Source organism: Eretmochelys imbricata, chromosome 12 (genome assembly GCF_965152235.1).
Source record: "Eretmochelys imbricata isolate rEreImb1 chromosome 12, rEreImb1.hap1, whole genome shotgun sequence".
NCBI lineage: Eukaryota > Metazoa > Chordata > Testudines > Cheloniidae > Eretmochelys > Eretmochelys imbricata.
Window position 1 is genome coordinate 18,894,829 of NC_135583.1, and position 22,604 is coordinate 18,917,432.

General features: G+C 42.1%; 1 protein-coding gene across 4 annotated transcripts in view; it reads right to left on the reverse strand.

Moving 5' to 3' along the window:
- Nucleotides 1-22,604, reverse strand: part of PHKB (phosphorylase kinase regulatory subunit beta) — a 218,574-nt gene that overhangs the window by 158,782 nt on the left and 37,188 nt on the right. For all 4 annotated transcript variants that reach the window (XM_077830734.1, XM_077830733.1, XM_077830732.1 and 1 more), the window contains 2 exons: nt 22,322-22,460; nt 5,122-5,221 (listed from right to left, as the gene is read on the reverse strand). In XM_077830734.1, coding sequence (XP_077686860.1) covers nt 5,122-5,221; nt 22,322-22,460 — 239 coding nt within the window. The remainder of the gene's footprint in view (nt 1-5,121; nt 5,222-22,321; nt 22,461-22,604) is intronic.

Below are 22,604 nucleotides of genomic sequence, written 5' to 3' on the forward strand. Positions count from 1 at the left end.
TTCTAGTGTCAGGATTCTGAGCCACAGAGCATAACATTAAGGCACCCAAAGTTACAAGATAGGCGGTGACAGAACCCTTTACTGGTCTGGGTGATCCCCAAAACATAGAGTCACAGGAAGGGACCTCAAGAGGTCATCTAGTCCAGTCCCCTGCACTCATGGCAGAACTAAGTATTATCTAGACCAGTGGTCACCAACCTGTTGACCACAATCGACTGGTCGATCCTGGGGACTCTCCCAGTCAATCGCAATCTCCGGCTGCGGCAGACCCCGGAAGCGGTCAGCATGCCCCCGGGGGGTGGGGGGGTGTTTCTCCTTGCACTGCTCCTGCCTGGAAGCACCTCCCTCACAGCTCCCATTGGCCAGGAATGGGGAACTGTGGCCAATGGGCGCTTTGGGGGTGGCGCCAGCAGAGAGGGGCAGCACACAGAGCCACGTGCCCCCCAACTTCCCCAAAGGGCTGCAGGGGCACATTGGCCCCTTTCTGGAGCAACGTGGGGCCAGAGCACACAGGGAGCCTGCCTTAGCCTTGCTGCGCCGCTGACCGGGAGATGCCCGAGATAAGTGCCACCTGGTGGGAGACCACACCCCAACGCCCAGCCCTGAGCACCCTCCTGGAGCCAGCACTCCATACCCCCTCCTGCACCCTGAACCCCCTCCTGCATTCCAAGCCCTGCCCCAATACATCCTCCTGCAGCCCAACCCCCTGCTCCAGCCCTGAGCCCCCCCCAGAGCCAGCAACCTGCACCCACTCCTGCACCCCAACACTCTGCCCCAGACCAGAGTCCCCTCCTGCACCCAAACATCCTCCCAGAGCTTGCACCCCTTGCCCCCTCCTGCACCACAACCCCCTGCCCCAGGCAAAGCCCAGAGCAACCTCCCACACTGCGAACCCCTTGGCCCCAGCCCAGAGCCTGCACGCCCTCCCAAAACCCTGCCCCAGCCTGCTGAAAGTGAGTGAGGGTGGGGAGAGCGAGCGACGGGTGTGAGAGAGTGTGTGTGTGTGTGTGTGTGTGTGTGTGTGTGTGTGTGTGTGTGTGTGTGTGTATATAACGGGTGGGACTTTGGGGAAGGGATGGGGTAGATCCTGGGTTGCCCTTAATTCAAAAACTGATCTTGGGTGTAAAAAGGTTAGAGACTACTGATCTAGACCATTCCTGCCAGGTGTTTGTCTAACCTGCTCTTAAAAATCTCCAATAACGGAGCATCACAAGCATCAATGCTTCTTATGTACATCTTTGAAACCAAAACAGAAAGTACATTATCCTTCACTTCCAATACCACTTAGCTAATTTCTTTTCTGAAGGAAAGAAGCAAAATATTTTCGAGTAGTTATGATGTGGTTAAGATGGCATGGAGTGAATGGGATGTGTGTTTGTAAAAAGCTATAAGACTGGAAAAGAAAGAAAGGAACCAAAAGATAGAATGGAAAGTGAAAGAAAGAAGGGCCTAAAGAGATTGCAAAAAACTGAAAGATTTTTTTCATTAGTGTTCTCAAACTAACATAGAAAAGATTTTAAAAAACATTACATGGTGCATGGGTATAAACTATGGGCCAGAAGCTTGGCTATTGTCATTTGGCTTCAGTGGAGCTATGTGTATTTTTATTAGAACGTGGGTACAGCTCCTGATCTGATCTACATTCAGAATCAAGAGAAGGAACAGAATTAAAACAGAAGTAAGTAAAGAGTAGAGGAGACAAAAGGGCTTGAAAACAAAAGTCTAGACTGAAGCTGTGAAGGGAAAATGAGAATGACAGGACGAGGAGAAGGAAGAAATTTACATGACTGCTTTGAAAAATCTCAGTTTAAGGGATTTAGGCACCAAACTCCCATTAATATTCAATGAGAATTGGGCACCTAAGCCGGTTAAGTGCTTTGGAAAATACCAGCCAGAGAGAAGGATTTGTAAAGTGCAGCAGGAGGACAGCAGACAAGTAAGAAAGAAGCATGGTGGTGCTGCATAACTTCCTTTTGCTTTCCTTTTTGTTGTAACATACACACTCCATTATTTCACAAAACTACTAACCTATTTTGGATTGTCAGGTAACTGCGAGGAAGACACAGCATCCCGGGAAAATAAAAATAAAAAACGAACTCACAGGGAAGGGCAAGTGAGGAGCATTCCCATGTCCAAAGCAGAATGTCCAATAGAAGATCACATTCCATAATTCTTCAAGCAGTACAGCAATACAGTATAATGAACAGTTGGTGCCATAACCACAATTATTGCCTCTAGAAGGTCTACCTTCTACAGCATCGCAACACCATTCTTACACTTCTTGTTCTATCAACAAGCCAAATTTATCACAGTACATATTCCAGATGCAACACAGCCTATGAATGAGGAATGGAATTCATATGCTGAACAACTGCATAAAACAATTTACTTAATATGTATTTGTATGTGTGTAGACTACGGTGAGTATATCAGTATATTACAGAGATACTTCAGGTTATAGTTCGCCTTTCCAATCACAGAAGAGGAAGACAATCAATGTAATTAGCAAGCCACAAACAATATTATATACTGATTTCAAGTATGGTCATTTTTGGCATACATATTCATGTTTTTCCTAGTATAAATTTCTCAACTGTAAAAGTACAGTATATGTTTGTAGTTACTTCCAATTGGAATTATGTGTCTAATGGCATCTCACATTGCTTCTGCTACTCCATTGCTTAGAGCACCACACGTAGTAACCAAGGTAACAAATAACAGCCAGTATATAAATAACATTAAATCAATGCTTATTTACTGTTTATTATTCACATCCCCCTCTGATTCTTTCTTCATAACAAACTCCTGTGTGTTAAGGAGAGAAATATGCAGCATTTAAAAACATAAAAAACTTAAAGCAGCAGATTTTAACTTTAGAAGCAACTACAGAAAAATCCATCTCTCTTCCATCTTTATCCCCACATCGTCTCACATGTGGCCAAACACAGCTCTTTAGAAATGAACACGAAATAGAAGTTACATGAAATAAAAGGGATACATAAATTCCTGGTTTTTTAAAAAAAAGTCTCCATTCATAAAGTTCAAATCTCACTCTCTTGGGGATACCTGCTCATAAGTAATCCTATATGAATTCTCTCTCTTACAACAGTTTCCCACCACCTTGTCAAATCAACCCACGCAGAAAGGATGGGTACTTTATTTTAACCTGACAATGTTAATAAGAATTTGACATTGAACAATTTAAAAATAAACTCATAAATTTCAGACAGAACATCTTTTAAATAGCATGCCTTACATTTAATTCGCAAAAGTTAAATTTTAAAAAATGCTTTATAAGGGTCTGTTCAAGTAAGAGACAGTGGACAGATCCAAGGCGATACTGATCAAACATGTTCATGATTCCCACTTGGTCACACTCCTGTTTATTACTTCACCTTCAAAAAAAAAAAAAAAGCAACAACTGCATGGAAGCCTCCCAACTGCTTTACTCTTTTCTGGGACTTGTAGAGAAGTATGTTGTGCCTTTCACTGCTCAATGGCCCCATATTGGGAAATGAAGGGCTCCCATCCCGCAGCCCTATACAGAAAACTGAAAAGGGAAAAAAAATGGGTCTCCCTGCCCCCAGGTTTCAGTTGCCACCTGGGGTCTCGGTAGGGTTCCAGGGAGTGGAAGTGTCTCATCATCGTCAGGCTCCTATTGTTCCCTCAGCATTGTACAGAGTCTAGAGTTTGAAAAAAAGGGCTCACTAAGCTGCACCTCTGTTCCTGCTGCTTCCTACTCCATGCAGGGGCTAGGAAAAGAGGTCATCCCTTTGACCCGGAACACAGAAAAAGCAACAACCCTACTGTTGTATTACTAATGAATACCTTCCCACAGATCTCAGAGAACAGAGTGTATGTAAGGTCCCACAAAGCAGTACATGAGAGTGATGTCATTATATGGGAGAGTACAAGACACTAAGTACAACAGGCCATCAAACAAAACAGCGAAATTGACTATGTATTAAGCACAGTCAAATGCCCAAAGTAAACAAAATGGAAAAGAAAGGATTTTCTTCTTTATTCTTTTTCTGTTATACTCATATTACAGGTTACTTGGAATAAGTAAGTACAAGTTTTCAGACAAACGTTATTTTCAAGTTGACAGAGTCCCTTTAACTCATCCACTTTCTTTGGCTACCTTACCCCCTACATCATACACAGCCACACACAGAGCCAAAGCCCCACCACTAACAGCGTATTATGTGAGAAAATGTAATTACACAGCATTCTGAAATTTCAAGATATTCCCTAGGAACCTTAACTATGGATGGGGGAAAAAACCCAGTTATAATCCCAGAATATTCAGGGTCTGCTAATAGGGAGATCATGGGATGAGTATGTTCATGGTGCTCCTCTAGTACCTATTTATTACAATTAAAACTAAGCCACAAAGAGATAGAGAAGTGATGACCAGTATATTCCATTATCTGCCTGACCAATTTACCAAGAAAGTTCCAGCATCACTTCAACAGCAGGGGTACCTTGCTCTTAACATCCGAAATTCAGTGGCAAGGAAGTACCACCTGTTGTTGAAAGCTCCTTTTCTCCACGTTTCTGAAGTCAGGAAAGGAAGGAGCTCCCGATAATCCCACATCCTTCCATAGGAAATCACTAAGCCAGTGGCCTGATTTTGAAACCTTCTGAGCACTCTCAGTTCCCAATGATTTCAGTGGGAGTCGCTGGTGTTCAGCCGTTCTGAACATCAGGCCATAAATGCTGAAAACATCACTCATTGTTATGACTGATACATTAATAACGAGTCCTGCCAGAAGCTTGCTTAGAATGTTTTTCATAGGACCACTATACTAACTGTATCACAAACTATTAACATTTTAGTTAGATGGCTGCCAGTCATAGGCTCCAATTTGAATAGTAATTTTAAAAAGATAATTTTGAAATATATTCCATCATTTATACACAGGGTGAAGTTCTTCTTACCTTTCACATTTTCACATGGCTAGGCCCAGAAAATCAGAGCAGTCCTTTCTTAGCTGGACTACACTGTAGTATTATGTTGCCTTTTTAATTTTATCTATATTTGGAAGATGTTACAGCTTATAGTTAAATTAGTCCTTTAGAATTAAGTGAGCGCTTGTGTCCACACTGCAGTGTTTTTACCTTATCAGCCTGGCGCATACAGCAGTAGAGAATTCCTCGCATACATTTTATGGCAGTATGTTCCAGCTCATGTGTCCTTCCCTTGTCATCATCAATGCGCCTGAGTGAGAGAGATAACCCATGAAACAAACTGCAAATGCATTAGGAAAAAAGTTAAAGGTAGTAGTGCTTTTGATAATTAAGTACTTAACCACATAGTTAAACACTTATATTATAGCGACTCCCATTAATGTTAATACATTTAGAGTTCTGTCCGTTTTTCCATGATACAATCCACGTTTTTCAGTTTATGGTGTGCCTTAGCAACAAGAATTGTGGGCTACAAATTTGCCTGCAAATTTTTCAGTGTAGGATTTTTTTTCCTCTTTCAAAACAAAATAAAATGAAAAGGAAAAATTTTCCAGCTGTTTTACAAGAGCAAAATATATTCGTCTTGAACTCTTTGGGACACTTAAGTCCTGCAACTTTTCTTTTTAATTTTGCAAAAATGCTTATCATTGATATAATCAAAGTTAAATTTTTTGAAGAGTTATAATAGTGCATTTTAATGGTTTGCCAACCAGTTGCTATTTATGTCAAGAAACCTCTCTTAACATGGCTATGCTATGAATTCAAATGGTTTAAACAATTAAATTCAATATATTACAAAAAATTATATAAATAAATTATTTTTTTAAATAAAAATTGATTTAATATTTGTCTGCATTACCTTGACCACTTTGCTCATATATTGTATCTTTTCCCCTGCTCTCTGTCTAACATTTTAGGTTTTTCAGTCAAGGATAGTATTTTCCTATATTTTATAGAACACCAATCACAATGTGGCTCTGATACAAATATGGAAAACAGTGCAATCTGTAAGTATTTACATATTTGATGATTAATTACTAACCTTAGTTATCACCATCACTAATTTAACTGTGGCTAGTTTAAAGATTATTGCACTATATGCAAGTGTGAGAGTATTGCCATGGGGAATGAGTCACAATAATAGCAATGTATTGTTAGAGAAATGAGTACTAGGCAGATGTGCTCTAATTCTGCTTGCCATCGTGATAATCAATAAACACAGTGGTGTCTTTAAGACTCATGTCATGGACTGAAAACGTATCATTGGGAAGTTTTTTAAATAGTACCACTACAAACACAGACAGATACATATACCAAAAGTGAAATACACATGTTCATCTAAAAAACTCAAGTGAGGAAAAGAAAAGCAAGCCCACTCAAAAATAAGACCACAAAAATACAAACTGAGTAAATTTCCTCTGTTTTAACTGTATAGTTTGCAACAGACATTTATTTAAAATCTAAGTATAACACAGTAAGTGGGTGAGTGAAGAGCGCTATTAAAGTCCTTAACTCAAGTTCCTTGATTTTATTTTTTTACTCCGAATTTTTTTGTTTCTTATTTTTCCCAAAATGTTCTAAAGAAATGTAAGCAAACATTGTGGAGAGCCAAGGACAGTAACATCAATAAAAGAACTGTGCCATCTTCCCAACACTGGAACTCATTTCTGGCTTATAGCACCTATTTTGACCCAGCCCTGGACCTCTTGAGAGCAAAGAATGCCCAAATCACACTAAACTGGTTGTGCAATTAAAGGACTGGAAGGAACTCTGTTCTCACAAAAGAACTGTAATTGCACTAAGGGAACACAATTTACCACTAGTATTTTTGCCACCTCGCCTTCCCCCAAAGTACAATGGCTTCCTGAGGAAACTACAATGCAGTGGTCATCTTCCTGAAAACACCATCCTGGCCACCATGGATGTAGAAGCTCTTTACACCAATATTCCACACCAGGATGGACTACAAGCTGTCAGGAACAATATCCCTGATGTAGCCCTGGCACACCTAGTGGCTAAGCTTTGTGACTTTGTCCTCACCCACAACCATTTCAGATTTGGGGACAACCTATACCTTCAAGTCAGTGGCACTGCTATGGGTACCCGCATGGCCCCACAGTATACCAACATTTTTATGGCTGACTTAGAACAACGGTTCCTCAGCTCTCGTCCCCTAGCGCCCCTCCTCTGCTTGTGCTACATGGATGATATCTTCATCATATGGACCCACGGGAAGGAGGCCCTTGAAGAATTCCACCTGGATTTCAACAATTTCCACCCCACCATCAACCTGAGCCTGGACCAGTCCACACAAGAGATCCACGTCCTGGACACTACAGTGCAAATAAGCGACGGTCACATAACCACCACCTTATACCGGAAACCTACTGACCACTATACTTACCTACATGCCTCCAGCTTCCATCCAGGACACATCACACGATGCATTGTCTCTACCCAAGCCTTAAGATACACCCGCATTTGCTCCAATCCCTCAGACAGAGACAAACACCTACAAGATCTCTATCAAGCATTCTTAAAACTACAATACCCACCTGGGGAAGTGAGGAAACAGATTGACACAGTGAGACAGGTACCCAAAAATCACCTACTACAGAACAGGCCCAACAAGGAAAACAACAGAACACTACTGGCCATCACATACAGCCCCCAGCTAAAACCTCTCCAGTGCACCATCAACGATCTACAACCTATCCTAGAAAACGATCCCCCACTCTCACAAGCCTTGGGAGGCAGGCCAACCCTCGCTTACAGACAGCCACCCACCCTGAAGCAAATACTCACCAGCAACTACACATCACACCACATAAACACTAATCCAGAACCAATCCCTGTAACAAACGCTGTTGCCTTCTCTGTCCCCGTATCTACTATAGCGACACCATCACAGGACCCAAACACACCAGCCACACCATCAGAGGCTCATTCACTTGCACATCTACTAATGTGATATATGCCATCATGTGCCAGCAATGCCCCTCTGCCATGTACATTGCCCAAACTGGACAGTCTCTACGTAAAAGGATAAATGGACAGAAATCAGACATCGGGAATGGTAACATACAAAAGCTAGTAGGACAACACTTCAATTTTCCTGGACACTCAACAACAGATTTAAAAGTAGTCATCCTTCAACAAAAAAAACCCTTCAAAAACAGGACTTCAAAGAGAAACTGCTGAGCTACAATTCATTTGCAAACTTAACACCATCGATTTGGGCTTGAATAAGGACTGGGAGTGGCTGGCTCACTACAAAAGCAATTTTCCCTCTCTTGGTATTGATACCCCCTCATCAATTATTGGGAGTGGACCACGTCCACCCTGATTGAATTGGCCATGTCAACACTGGTTCTCCACTTGTAAGGTAACTCCCGTCTCTTCATATGCCAATATATATTTACGCCTGTATCTGTAATTTTCACTCCATGCATCTGAAGTGGGTTTTTCACCCGTGAAAGCTTATGTGCAAATAATCTGTTAGTTTTTAACGTGCCACCGGATTCATTGTTGTTCTTGTGGATACAGGCTAACACGGCTACCCCTCCAATACAAAGTACAAAATAAATCCCATATATCATGCTGTATGTCTCCAGATATCAGGAAGCAGAGACTTTACATACTCCAGCAAGATCTGTACCACCCCTTTTCTCACCAGCCTTTGTTTGTCTGTCAGCTACTGTAAACATGAGGTATTCAGCACTCCCCTCCCAATCCTTCCTTTCCAATATCTCTGTTTCTTCCATCTTCCAAACATTTCTGCTTCATCCACAAAGGGGAGGAATTAAAAGATTAAATGAAAAGGAAGACGTAATGAATTCCTTCAATACAAGTGGATAATAAAAGCAACAACCACGCTTTACAAATCCTGGCTCCCTTTTAATATTTTTATTGCTAGCCTTTCATAATATGTTTAAAGCATAAGAGTGAAATTAAACATAAAAAATTTTAAGGGCAGCCATTTCAGCTGCTAATTAAAATAAAATCCTAAAGTGATGCTACGCTGGCCAAGAATATTTTTTATTTTCATTTGCAGCCACCATGAGTAATTAGGGAGTAGTCAAAAAAACAGGATATGCAAAGGTATGTCTGTAACATGAACTGTTATTAAAGGCAAAAAAGCAGTTTTGACGAGTCAAACGATTTTAAATCCATCTTTCAAGTAAAGCCACAGAGATACACAATTTTGACCAATAAGTAATACAGATTAAGGAAGGGTAAAATCTAACCCACATTTTTTATCCACATAATAGATCATCTGCACTTGAACAAAAATTCTCTGTATTATAATGAATTATAATTAGCTCTTCAACTAAAAATATAATTGAATTGTGCTGGCGAAAATTATTATCTCCTTACTGCGTGATGCTGACTGTTAGTAGGGACTAAATTTTTTCATTATTCTCATGTCATTCTTCCCTTCTCATAAATACATTACAGTTGAACTCACACCATCTTGCTCAGCACTGTCTGTTAGAAAAAGAATGTGGAATACTAACCATGGAGAAGTAATGTTTTAAAATAATACCACATTAGCATGAATTGCAAGGAATTACCCATAAATAATTATGGGAGCAACATGGCTCCCATAATTCTGCAAATCATACTATAAATTAACTTCAGTTACAAGTGCTGCTCACTTTCCTAGGCTACTGTTCAAACAAGTTAGGGCTGGGAAGGAAGGGTATAAGGAACAGAAGACGTAAGATTTGGGTAAAATTTGGAAAGGAGTTCGTTCAGGCATTGATTATAGCTAGGGCCCTACCAATTTCACTGCTGTGAAAAACGCAAGGTGGGCTGTGAAAAAGCCTTTCCCTGTGAAATCTGATGTCCCCTTGTTCGTAGGAGCACCCCAGCAAAGGAGGCTCCTAGCTCAGGCTGGGCTGGGGAGGGACAGGACTTGTGCATTCCCTGCATAGCCACTGTGGTAGGGTGGGGGAGGGGGGAGAAGAGCAGACCCACCTTTGGGTGCCTCCCCCTGTTGCAGGATGCTCTGGGACTGTGCAGCAGCCCCAAAGGTTCCTGTAGTTGGAGGAGGCTTGTGGAGTTGGAGCCGATCTTCCCTGTGCTGCTGGGAGCGCCCCAGAAAAGGGGGCTCCTAGCTGCTAGTTCGGGCAGGGGAGAGACAGGACAGGACTTGCTCTTTCCCTGCAGGGTTGCTCTTGTGTATCTCTCCCAGCTGCAGATAGCTCTGCAACCCCTCCTCCCCCCTCTGTCCAGCTCTGAAGGCAGCACAGAACTGAGGGTGGCAATCCCATGACCCCCCCCACACCAGGTTTGTGATTCCCCCCGCCGGTTTACAACATCCTGAAATTTCAGATTAAAACATCTGAAAACGTGAAATTAACCAATTTTCAGTTCCTATGGCCGTGAAATTGACCATAATGGATCATGAATTTAGTAGGGCCCTAATTATAGCCTCTTCCTACCGGATCCTGACACTTAACATTAAATATTCTATATCAGATGAACACCTCCAAAAAATTCTAAGTCAAGGTGGATGCCAACTTAACTTTCACTATTAAGTGGCAAGAGGTGGACAGGAAAGCCCAATAACTTCAACTGAAGACCTGCTTTACAGAAACTTTGGAAAACACTATTTAGAAACAACTGTGTTACTATTTATATTTTTTCCCTTACCTTTTTGTGTATTAATAGAGACATCTATATGAAGAGAAATTGAGATTTAGAAGGTGCATGCTGTGACACTGCACTCCATAATGTTTTATGGAAACATGCTTATAAGTGTAAATATGATGTAACTGGACTATGCTTTATGCAAAGGGTCTTTTGTAAGGTATCATTACAAAGCTTATAATCTACTGAGTGTGTTCAACATATTTGTATGTATGTATTATTCTTGTAACTAAAGCTAGAAATATAAAGTATAACTCTGAGGTACTACTGTAATTATGCAAAGTGTGGGCCACTGATGATGGTTTAGAATCTTGATGCCTCCCCTTGACTAGGACAATTGGTTGTAAATGACTCTGTTTACTTGCAAGCCTTCCTGTGTTCCTGTAAGCCAGCTCAGGAAGAATGGTGGAATCCATCTTAAACCTGGTGTTTTTCTATTTAGAAGGATGGGTGGGGATCCAGAGAGACAAAAGATTCCTGCCTTGTGCCAAAGCTATGAAAGGGGGTGGAAGAGAACAAAGGGGGGTCCCAGCCATGAAAAAGACCCTGCTTTTCACCTAAGATGCCTGCTAAAACTAACAAGGACTGACTGTACCAGGGGAAAGGATTGGGCCAAGACTAGGAAGGAGTCTAGTCTGTAAAAGAAGCTTATTGGAACATCTCTGAGGGTGAGATTTACCTGTAAACAGTTTCTAAATGGATTAGGCTTAGCCTTGAGGGTTTTATTTTGCTTTGTAACTTACTTTGTTCTGTCTGTTATTACTTGAAACCACTTAAAACCTACTTTTTTACACTTAATAAAATCACTTTTGTGTATCAGTAAACCCAGAGGAAGTAATTAATATCTGTGAGAGCAAACAGCTGTGCATATTTCTCTATCAGTGTTATAGAGGGTAGACAATTTATGAGTTTACCTTGTATAAGCTTAATACAGAGTAAAAAGGATTTATTTGGGTTTCGATCCCATTGGGAGCTGGGTGCCTGGGTGCTGGACGCAGGTAACCTGCTGAGCAGTTTTTGGTTAAAGCATGCAGCTTTGGGGGCGTGGACCAAACCCAGGTCTGTGTTACAGCAGGCTAGAATGTCTAGCTCAACAAGGCAGGGTTCTGGAGTCCCAAGCTGCCAGGGAAAACAGGCTCAGAGGTAATTCCAGCACATCATGTGACAGTCCCAAGGGGGTCTCTATGACCGAACCCGTCACACCTGCATTTGCTAGTTTTTCCCTACCAACTCACAATATTTTGTGATTATTATTTATACTATAGTAGTGGTCAAAAGCCTCAATCAGGAACACAGCCCAATTAGGAGATATATTGGAAGTAAAGAAATTGCTTAGAAACATGTTAAAGAACGAGTACCTGGTAAGAGCCTTCTCATGTAATCCATTTAGCTTGCAAGCAGAAAAATTTAGTATCACTAGAATTAGAAACAATGAGTGTATCTTTTAAAAGAGGATCTCTAAGAATAATTTTATTCTTGAGTTTAAGTGTTGACACATACCAGTAGGAGTACATTTTCAAAGACCCGAATAGCAAGAGATGTTAAGAGTAACAAGAAGGGTTTCTTCAGGTATGTTTGCAACGAGAAGAAAGTCAAGGAAAGTGTCGGCCCCTTACTGAATGAGGGAGGCAACCTAGTGACAGATGATGTGGAAAAAGCTAATGCACTCAATACTTTTTTTGTCTCTGTCTTCACGAACAAGGTTAGCTCCCAGACTACTGCACTGGGCAGCACAGCATGGGGAGGAGGTGACCAGCCCTCTGTGGAGAAAAGTGGTTCGGGACTATTTAGAAAAGCTGGACGTGCACAAGTCCATGGAGCCGGATGCATTGCATCCGAGAGTGCTAAAGGAGTTGGCGGATGTGATTGCAGAGCCATTGTCCATTATCTTTGAAAACTCATGGCGATCTGGGAAGTCCCGGACGACTGGAAAAAGGCTAATGTAGTGCCCATCTTTAAAAAAGGGAAGGAGGAGGATCCTGGGAACTACAGGCCAGTCAGCCTCACCTCAGTCCCTGGAAAAATCATGGAGCAGGTCCTCAAGGGATCAATTCTGAAGCACTTAGATGAGAGGAAAGTGATCAGGAACAGTCAGCATAGATTCACCAAGGGCAAGTCACGCCTGACTAATCTAATTGCCTTCTATGACGAGATAACTGGTTCTGTGGATGAAGGGAAAGCCGTGGACGTGTTGTTCCTTGACTTTAGCAAAGCTTTTGACGCCGTCTCCCACAGTATTCTTGTCAGCAAGTTAAAGAAGTATGGGCTGGATGAATGCACTATAAGGTGGGTAGAAAGTTGGCTAGATTGTCGGGCTCAACGGGTAGTGATGAATGGCTCCATGTCTAGTTGGCAGCCAGTATCAAGCAGAGTGCCCCAAGGGTCGGTCCTGGGGCCGGTTTTGTTCAATATTTTCATAAATGATCTGGAGGATGGTGTGGATTGCACCCTCAGCAAGTTTGCAGATGACACTAAACTGGGAGGAGTGGTAGATATGCTGGAGGGTAGGCATAGGATACAGAGTGCCCGAGACAAATTGGAGGATTGGGCCAAAAGAAATCTGATGAGGTTCAACAAGGATAAGCGCAGAGTCCTGCACTTAGGACGGAAGAATCCAATACACCAATACAGACTAGGGACTGAACGGCTAGGCAGAAGTTCTGCAGAAAAGGACCTAGGGGTGACAGTGGACGAGAAGCTGGATAGGAGTCAGCAGTGTGCCCTTGTTGCCAAGAAGGCCAATGGCATTTTGGCATGTATAAGTAGGGGCACTGCCAGCAGATCGAGGGTCGTGATCGTTCCTCTCTGTTCGACATTGGTGAGGCCTCATCTGGAGTACTGTGTCCAGTTTTGGGCCCCACACTACAAGAAGGATGTGGATAAATTGGAGAGAGTCCAGCGGAGGGCAACAAAAATGATTAGGGGTCTGGAACACGTGACTTATGAGGAGAGGCTGAAGGAACTGGGATTGTTTAGTCTACAGAAGAGAAGAATGAGGGGGGATTTGATAGCTGGTTTCAACTACTTGAAAGGGGGTTCCAAAGAGGATGGATCTAGATTACTCTCAGTGATAGCAGATGACAGGACAAGGAGTAATGGTCTCAAGTTGCAGTGGGGGAGATTTAGGTTGGATATTAGGAAAAACTTTTTCACTAGGAAGGTGGTGAAACACTGGAATGCATTACCTAAGGAGATGGTGGAATCTGCTTCCTTAGAAGTTTTTAAGGTCAGGCTTGACAAAGCCCTGGCTGGGATGATTTAATTGGGGGTCGGTCCTGCTTTGAGCAGGGGGTTGGACTAGATGACCTCCTGAGGTCCCTTCCAACCCTGATAATCTATGATTATATGACGACAGGAACCATACTTTCCCAACTAAAGTCAAAAGAAATTACACAGCAAAAAATTTAGGGGAAAAAAGTTACTGCCATCAATGTGTTGTGGAGACCCTTTATATAGGTTAGTGAAACAGGGAGCTCACAAGATATTCTTGATGTTCCTGGTAAGTGAAATTTAAAAAGCTGTTTATATAATGTTATGGGAGTGAAAAAAAGGGTTAAATTTTTTAATTATTATGATTGTCACAGGTTTTTGGGCTATACTCCCAACAGAAATTTACAAATGAAGCTATACTTATAAAAGTTAGGGAACTGGAGTTTTACAAAGCTATTCAGCCCAAAACCTCATTTCAAAAAGTCAGGTCAAAGGAGCGACAAATAAAAAGATACATAAAAGTAGACATTTCTGTATAGCTTGTTTGTTTATTTATTTTTGATTGAGTCTGCATGAGCTGATAGTTTGAAACAGATAAAAATTCATCCACCAGGAGACTTTTGAGGCCTCCAGAACTCATATAATTTAGGTTTAATTCCTGTATGGAAATCTAGATCTCAGTGGCAAGAGACATGGGCTTTAAAACCAACAGCATAGATTTTAAGTGGTTAGGACCTTTCTATAATAGTGTTCAAGAACTCAAAATTATAGTGGTAAATGAGGAAAGAAGTGGACCAAATGAAGACAAAAAGTTATAAACAGCTTTTAAATAGCATATTTGATACTCAATACAAATCTTAAAGTTTAGCTACAAAATACATACATTCCTGACAGAAGATTTAAAACTTTACAACGGCTTGCCTAAATGGGAAATTCATATGGATTTGCATTTAAAGCACAATACCTATCTCACACTTCCGAAGTCAATTACTCTGAATTACATAAAGGCATTCAGTGTGGAATTATAGTGTTCACCCGGGGAGTTAATGCTGAATAGCTATTCAGGGACAGCTATTCCACACTAGCTATTCTGGGCTTTTTTCCCATGTAGACAAGTCCTAAGGGAATGATAATGTACTTGGAAGTACAGCCAGAGGTAGAATCAAACTGGATAGATCTCTGCTTCCCCTGTTCTCAACTTCACTTTATAAATTCAATTTACTCTTAACCCTCTGTTATCAGGACAGACAGGAAGATCTGCATGCCACCACAGTGAATACTTATAGAGGTAAAATTACAACTGATTACAGAAAATTAAAGTTCCAGATATGGTATGCCTTAATCTTGGTCACCAGATATCCTTGCAAAAACCTGAAATCAAAGGTCTCTTGGTATCTGGAGGTGTAATTTGCAAACCTGCAACATCCTCCTACATCGGTTGGCAATATTCTCTCTCCAGATATTTTGCCTTTGGCCTAACAACAGATTTACCTATATGGGAAAATACCTAATTAGACTACCTTTTCCATTTTTGGGACTTTACCATCTGAATATATTTTAAGTGCCTTAATTCCCAATTAAAACTTCTAGTTTTAAGTACTTATCTTTTCAAAAGTTTAATGTAAGTTTCAAAACCATCTAAAACAAAGCATAACATCTCCAGTTTTGACCTATTCTAGCAACTACTCAGCAACAACAAAACTCAATTTTCTACCTTTTCCACTCATGGAGTACATATGGACTCTGGATGGAAGCAGGTTGTGCCCTTGATAACAGCGATTAATGAAACCAGAGACCCACCTGGATAGTCTTTAAGCCAATATCACAGAGCTTTTGGATCTTTCTGTAGATGAAAGGAAGAGTTTAGGGGATTTCCTAAAGTCCTTAGTCCTGTCCAAGTAGAATGCTTGTGTCCTTCTAACATCTAGCATATGCAGAATCATCTCCCTGTTGTCACAATGTGGTTTTGCGGAAAAAAAAAACCAGGGAGATGGATCTGTTGATTCGTATGGAAAGTGCAGAGAAAGTAGGGACAAACTTGGGATATGACTTTAGAATTACTTTATCTTTAAAAAAGGCCGTTAACGGTGGGTGAGCCATCAGGGCTGCTATTTCTCCTATGCGCCTAGCCGAGGTGATGGCAATTAGAAATGTTGTCACCATGGACGGGTGTAAGAGAGAGCAAGTTGCCATGGACTCAAAGGGAGGTCTAAATCAAAGCCCTGAGAACTGGGTTAAGGTCCCAGGCTGGAGCGGGTGGTATCACATGTGGGAAGAGATTCCAAATGCCCTTAAGGAATCTACAAGTCAGCGGGTGAGCAAACACCAAAGTACATCTCTATCTGCTAGTGGAAAACAGTTTTCACCAGGAAATGTACCTTAAGGGAGCTGAGTGAGAGTTTTGACCTCTTGAGGTCTAAAATGTCGTGCAAAATCAGAGGGAGGGAAGATGAGGTTGGGTCTATGTGTTTAGAATGACAACAAACTTCAAATTGTTTCAATTTTGTAGGTAAGTACGTTGCGTGGTCAACTTTTAGGTGTGTAGCAACACATCTTTCAGCTCGTCAGAGCATTCTGCTTCTAAGCCTTGAAACTGAGAAGGAGCCAAGCCTGGAGGTGGAGGACCAGGACCCGCAGGTTGGGGGAAAGGATCAGCCCATTGTATTGAGAGAGCAGGTGAGGAATGCGCTGAAGAGGAACAGGAGGGCATACTGCCATCTGTGTCAGGTAAGGGAGCCACACTGGTCATGGCCAGGAGGGGCAATCAGAATAACACTAGCTTTGTCTCTTTGAATTTTCAACAGGACCTTGGATAGAAGAGGAAACTGGGAAAAGGCATACAAGAAGGCCCCGTCCCATGTGAGGATGAGGGCATCTTCCTGTGAATGTTTCCCCAGGCCGGCCCTGGAGCAGTAACAAGCACACTTCTTGTTCCGGTAAGTAGTGAACAGATTTGTAGTTAGGGTTCCCCAAACGGCGAATATATCTTGAAGCCCTTTGGAGTTCAATATCTACTCATTGGGAGTGCCACAGGCGCACAAACAGATTGTCGGCTGTCACGTTCTGTATCCCTGGTAGATAGAAGGCTGAGATGAGCACATTGTGATGGATGCACCAATTCCAAAGTTTGAGTGCTTCCTTGCAAAGGGAGGGAGATCTGGCACGCACTTGGCAATTTACGTACAATATACAAGTCATATTAAGTGCATCATGACTTTTGTGTGGGTGTTCTTGATGAAAGGCAGAAAGTGAGAACAGGCATTCCTGACAGCCCTTAGCTCCAAAAGAGTGATATGGAAAGTCATTTCTGCGGAAGGAAATTTGCCCTGACCCTTGTGGTTGTGTAGGTGAGCTCCCCAGCCTATTAGGGAGGCATCCGTCCCAGAGTGGTGAGTCTGCGTAGTGGGAGGAATGCTCTCGCTTGTACCACATCAAGGTTGGTGCTGATAAACTCCAGTCACTATACCGGGGTTAGTGTGCAGCTACAATAAAGACAACCTTGGAGAATACCCTGGGTGGAGCAGTCTGTATTGATAATGGTCCTGTCCCAAACGTAAATCATAGGAAATCTCCTGTGCGATGGCCGTATTGAGATATGGAAGTAGACATCTTGTAGGCTGACGGCTGGAAATCAATCTCCTTGCTCTATAGCTGGAATAATGGCTGCTAGTGTGACCATCTTTAACATCTGCGCCTTCCAGTATTTGTTTAATGCCCTTAGATCTAGAATGGGCTCCAACCTCCCTTCACCTTGGGGATCAGGAAATAATGAGAGTAAAACCCCTTGCTCCTGAGTTGCACTTGGTCTGGTTCACTGGCCCCTAAGCATAACAAATTATATATTTCCTGATGAACTAGGTTCTCATGAGAAGGGTCCCTGAAGCGGGACAGGGAAGGAGGGTTGGAATGGGGGAGGGACATTAATTGAATGGCGTAACTCTTCAAAATGATCTCCAGGACACATCTGTCAGAGGTGATATTCTCCCAACTACTGTTAAGTAGGGCCAGGCGAATTCTGAAGGGGCATGACAGGTGTGTAGGTGGCAGCTGATGCTGCAAGGTATAATTGTTCAGGCCCTCGACCAACCTGTCAAAAGTGCTTAGAAGAGGTGGTTTGAGAGGTCACAGACTGGGGTGCAGACTGCTTCCGCTTTTGAGCCCTCGTCCTCTTACACCGTGGCTTGTAACAGCACTGAGATGGTGGGTATTGAGGAGATTGTGACCTGTGCTGTGGCTGAAGGTATATCTTCTCTTCTGTTCCACAGTGTAGATTCCTAGGGAGCGTAATGTGGTCTGGGAATCCTTCAGGATGTGGAGAGAAGAATCAGTCTTCTCCGCGAAAAGTTTGAGCCCTTCAAACTGGAAGCCTTCTGCAGCTCTTTGGGCAATCCACAAAGGTGTAGCCAAGAAGCCCGCCTCAGTACCACTGTCATGGAGACTGGGTGGACAGCTGTATCAGCTACATCCAGTGCTGTCTCTAGCACCAGTCTGGCTATTAACTAACCCTCTCTAAGAATGGTCTGAAACTGTTCTTTTTGTATCTCCAGTAAAAGTTCTAGAAATGCACTGAGTTTCCCATAATAAATAAAATTGTATTTGACCATGACAGTTTGGTAATTCGTGACTCTAAATGGTAATGTAACGGTAATACGCCATCTTGTCAAGCCCGATTGTATGGGGTCAACTTGGCATTATGTTGTGTGCTTCGTGCATTCACTATGATGGAGTTGGGCTGCAGATGTTGAAACAAAGTCTGCCTCTTTGGGACAGATGTAGTAATTTTTTAAAATTATTTTTATTTTTGGCTCTGATGCTGGTTGGTGCGATGGAGGCTGCTGTCTGTCAGATGACTTTGGTAGGATCTAGAATCACCTCATTAATTGGGAGAGCAATTCTGGATGAGGAGGAGGTGTGAAGAATATCCACCAACTTGTGATGTGTATCTGCAACTTCCTGTAGGGGAATCTGCAGCTCATATGTCATCCACTTGGTAAAGTCCAGAAAATTCTTAAAATCATCCCCAAGTGATGGGAGGGGAAGCAGTACAGCCTCATCAAGTGGAAATCAGGAGAAGCATGCTGGAGGGGTAGCTTCCCTTCGAGTCCTTCTTCCTGTTCTGAGAAAGCTTCCTCCTCCCCTGGCTGAGGGGGCTTAACCCCAGAGGGTCCGTACCACGATTTGTGGAATTGGAGAGGACCCTTGTATTGTGACGGTGGGCCAAAATGAGGGGCCAGAAATGACCTCCTCCTGGCCACTGTCTGACTCGTCGCTGGGTAAGGGCAGTGCCAACTGGGGTATTGGTGATACACAGCCCGGTACCAAGAGCGATCCCAGGTGCTGGGATGTGCTCAGTACCGGGACCCTGGTACCAAGTAATGGGGATTGTGGTTCTTCCCCAACCATCAGGTCTCCAGGGTATCAGAGATCATGTAGTACCCTGGGCTCACTCGGTACCATGGAGGAGCGTCCATGGTACTTTGTCGGTAATGATGGTTGAGAAGATGCAGAGCACTCCTCAGATGAGAGTTTTGTTGTGCCTGGTAGAGAAAGTTTTGTCGGTGCCACTCTTTTACAGATGGTACAGTCATGGTCTTTCCCTGGATACCAGGGCCACAGATCTCCAGGGTACCAGAGCTCATGTGGTACCATGGGCTCACTTGGAACTGCAGAGGAGTGTCTGTGGTATGTTGTCAGTACCGATGGTTGGGAAGGTGCGGGGCACTCCATAGATGGGAGTTTTGTCACACCTGATACCAAAGGGTTTCTTTGTGACGTTCTTTTAGAGACGGTATGGTAATTGTCTGTCTCCTTAGTGGGCGGTACCATTGCCTCAGAGCCTGACTGCGGAGCCCCTGGCTTCTCCAGGTGGTGCAGCCGGTGCCACAGAGCAGAGCTCATAGCGGAGGCCCCCACCTGGGTATCCTGCTTCAGAGCTGCTGGTACCGAGGTGGACGCACTGGGGAGCCCCTCTGGCTGATCAATTACTTGGAGCCCTTTTTATAAGCCTTTACAGGGGGAGTCTGCTGGTTTTGTCCACAACTTTACTCCCTTTGAAGTTAAAGGCTCCGTGGATGATCCAGGGTCAGCACCAGAGTTCCCTGGAGACTGAAGTGCCTTCTCCATAAGGAGGAGTTTTAACTTCAGCTCTCAGTTCCTGCAGACTGCTGTTTTAGCTGTGGCAGGTCAAGCACCACTGTGAGGCTCTCCCAGGCACTGTGAAAGTGTCTGGCCATTACAGGAATTGACTACTTGCAGGAGATGCACCTCTTGGAGCAGGGAGAGCCAGGCATGCCCCTGGGCGGGGAGCTATCATCCTCTAGCAGTGAGGAATGTAGAAAAAACATCTTCTTTACTACTCTTCTTTTCCTTTTTTTTTTTTTAAACTGAAAAAAAATTAAAGTATACTAAACGCCCAATGGGGGTGGGGGGAGGGAAGAGGGGAATGCCCCCAGATAGAGCAGGAAACTAAATTTCTTTTACTTACTTACTTTCTTTTTTTTTTAAATCCAAAGGAGCACGGTGGATTTGATTTAAATCAAATAGATTTAAATTACTAATCAGGAAGACTCTATTTAATCATGGATTTTTACATAAAAGTGCATTCTTGTTGGCTGTTATAACCTTAATACATATTCTTCACAACTCAGAGATAGATGTAGGTTTCATTTTTAGAAGGTACACACTATACATTTTTAAACAGTGATTTATTTTGAAAACTTTTCAGATTAGTTTTACAGCTATATCAGAAAATGAATGATTGTTTGGTTATTTCATTTACCAAAGGTAATTGAGGCAGATATTTATGAAGTCACTGGGAGGTGAACTATCTCCATTTCAACAGGTTAATCATTAATATTTGGAGGATTCTCTTGCTATGCTGTATTAGGAGGAGAACATCACCAGACAAACATTTAAATTGTTTTATTTAACTAAAACAACAACATTATGTAGTCTGAATTTTTTTCTTCAACAGCAAACATATAATATTTTAACAAAACAAGCATATGAATTGTTGAATTTAGTTAAACATTCAATTTTTTTAAAATCAGGGCTTTTTTTGTTAAAATTGTTTTTAACTAAAATAGTTAATGAAATATTTAAAAAAAACACAAAAATTTAATGGACTGTATCAGCCAGGTCAACATGAGATACTTAAAATATTGGCTTCTGCAGCTAACTTAGTTGTCTTCCCCTTCATTTTCCTGTTTGTTCATAATCTGGAAAAGAAAAACAAGCTTTCCTGCTTTTTCAGGTACCAAATGATTTCTCAGTTTGGAATGAATTAGTCCAAAGGAAGAAAATATTCTCTTTCTACACAGGCAGAAGAAGCTACTGCTGTTAAAAGGGGGATTATCACTTCAACAGTCTCTGAATCCAAATGCTTAAGTGACTTCCACCAGTTCACTGGTGTGACTTTCTTTAAAACATCATCAACAAACATATTTCTTGAATGGTTCACCCTTAGCTCTGAAGTTTATTATAGTTTGCATTATGGAGGGATGATTGCTGGATACATTTTATGTATTTTATCAAAAAAATCTGATTTAAATAAAATAAATCTGTTTTTTTTTAAATCATTGATTTTTAGACACCCTGCAAAGAAGTAAAAAAAAAAAAAAAAGGAAACACTAACTATTAAGGAGAACAGAAAAACAAAAACAGCTACTACTTATGCTAATGACACAGATAAAGAAGGGACGACTGCTCACTCTGTTCAAGGGCAAAGGCAGTTGAGAAGGAAGTGAGCGGGGTTCACCAGCGCAGTGCTAGATAGCTTCAAGGCAGACCACCACGGTGGAGGGGGGTGGAGAAGAGCACAGGCGCAGGCTCAACGGACACTGCTACCAAAAATCTCTGATTAGACGCGCAGGGGCGCACATACACCTACAGTGGAGCACCTATAGGGACATCACTCCAAGAATGAGGTTTTTATTCTCTCTTATCTATAATCAAAACTAAGTTTCAATTATTGGGTTACATTCTGCCTCTAGTTACAAATATACAACAACAGGCACACAGTGGAGGTGCACAGGTGTAACTGAAGGCAAAAATTTGACCTGCAAAATGTATCAGTGCTGATGCCTGAGAAGGAAAGAACTCAGTTTATCTTCCAGGTACTGTAGTATTGTTCACTACCATAACAATTTTTGACAACATGCCTTAATCATACTGCCTCAGAACATCGGTGACAGTGAAAATTTAGAAGAGGTGCTTATGTGAAGACAACACATCTCAAAAGGTTATGCTAAAAACAAACAAAAAAATCAGTTTTCTAACTTATGAAAGTCAAGTGACATTGTTATTAAAGTGGCAATATGCACATTTATACCATGCTTCTTACACCGTTTTCATTTCCAGAGGTTTACAAAACTATTTTTGATACACGATGTCTCTCACTTAGATGCTTCTATGGTATGCAACACCATAAAATCCAAACATGGGATAATTATTAACCATCTTTACCATCAGAAGAAAAACAATTTACCTGTATGCAAGTGCTAATGCCCAAGCACATGCAGCACAGTAAAGACTGTCTTGCACCTTTGCCTTCTGGTGGTCACCAAACGTTTTTGTGGGAAAGAGACCAGTAGTTGGACTTTGATAAAGCAACACCGTTGACTTGACTGCAAAGAAAAACAAATCTTTTTAAGATTTCAATTTCCTCCAAGCCTAAATTAAGCTTAACGGGCGGGGGGGGGGGGGTTAGGAATAAACTGCAGACAACTTATAAGAGAACTACACAATGGAAATCAAAACAAGAGAAAAAA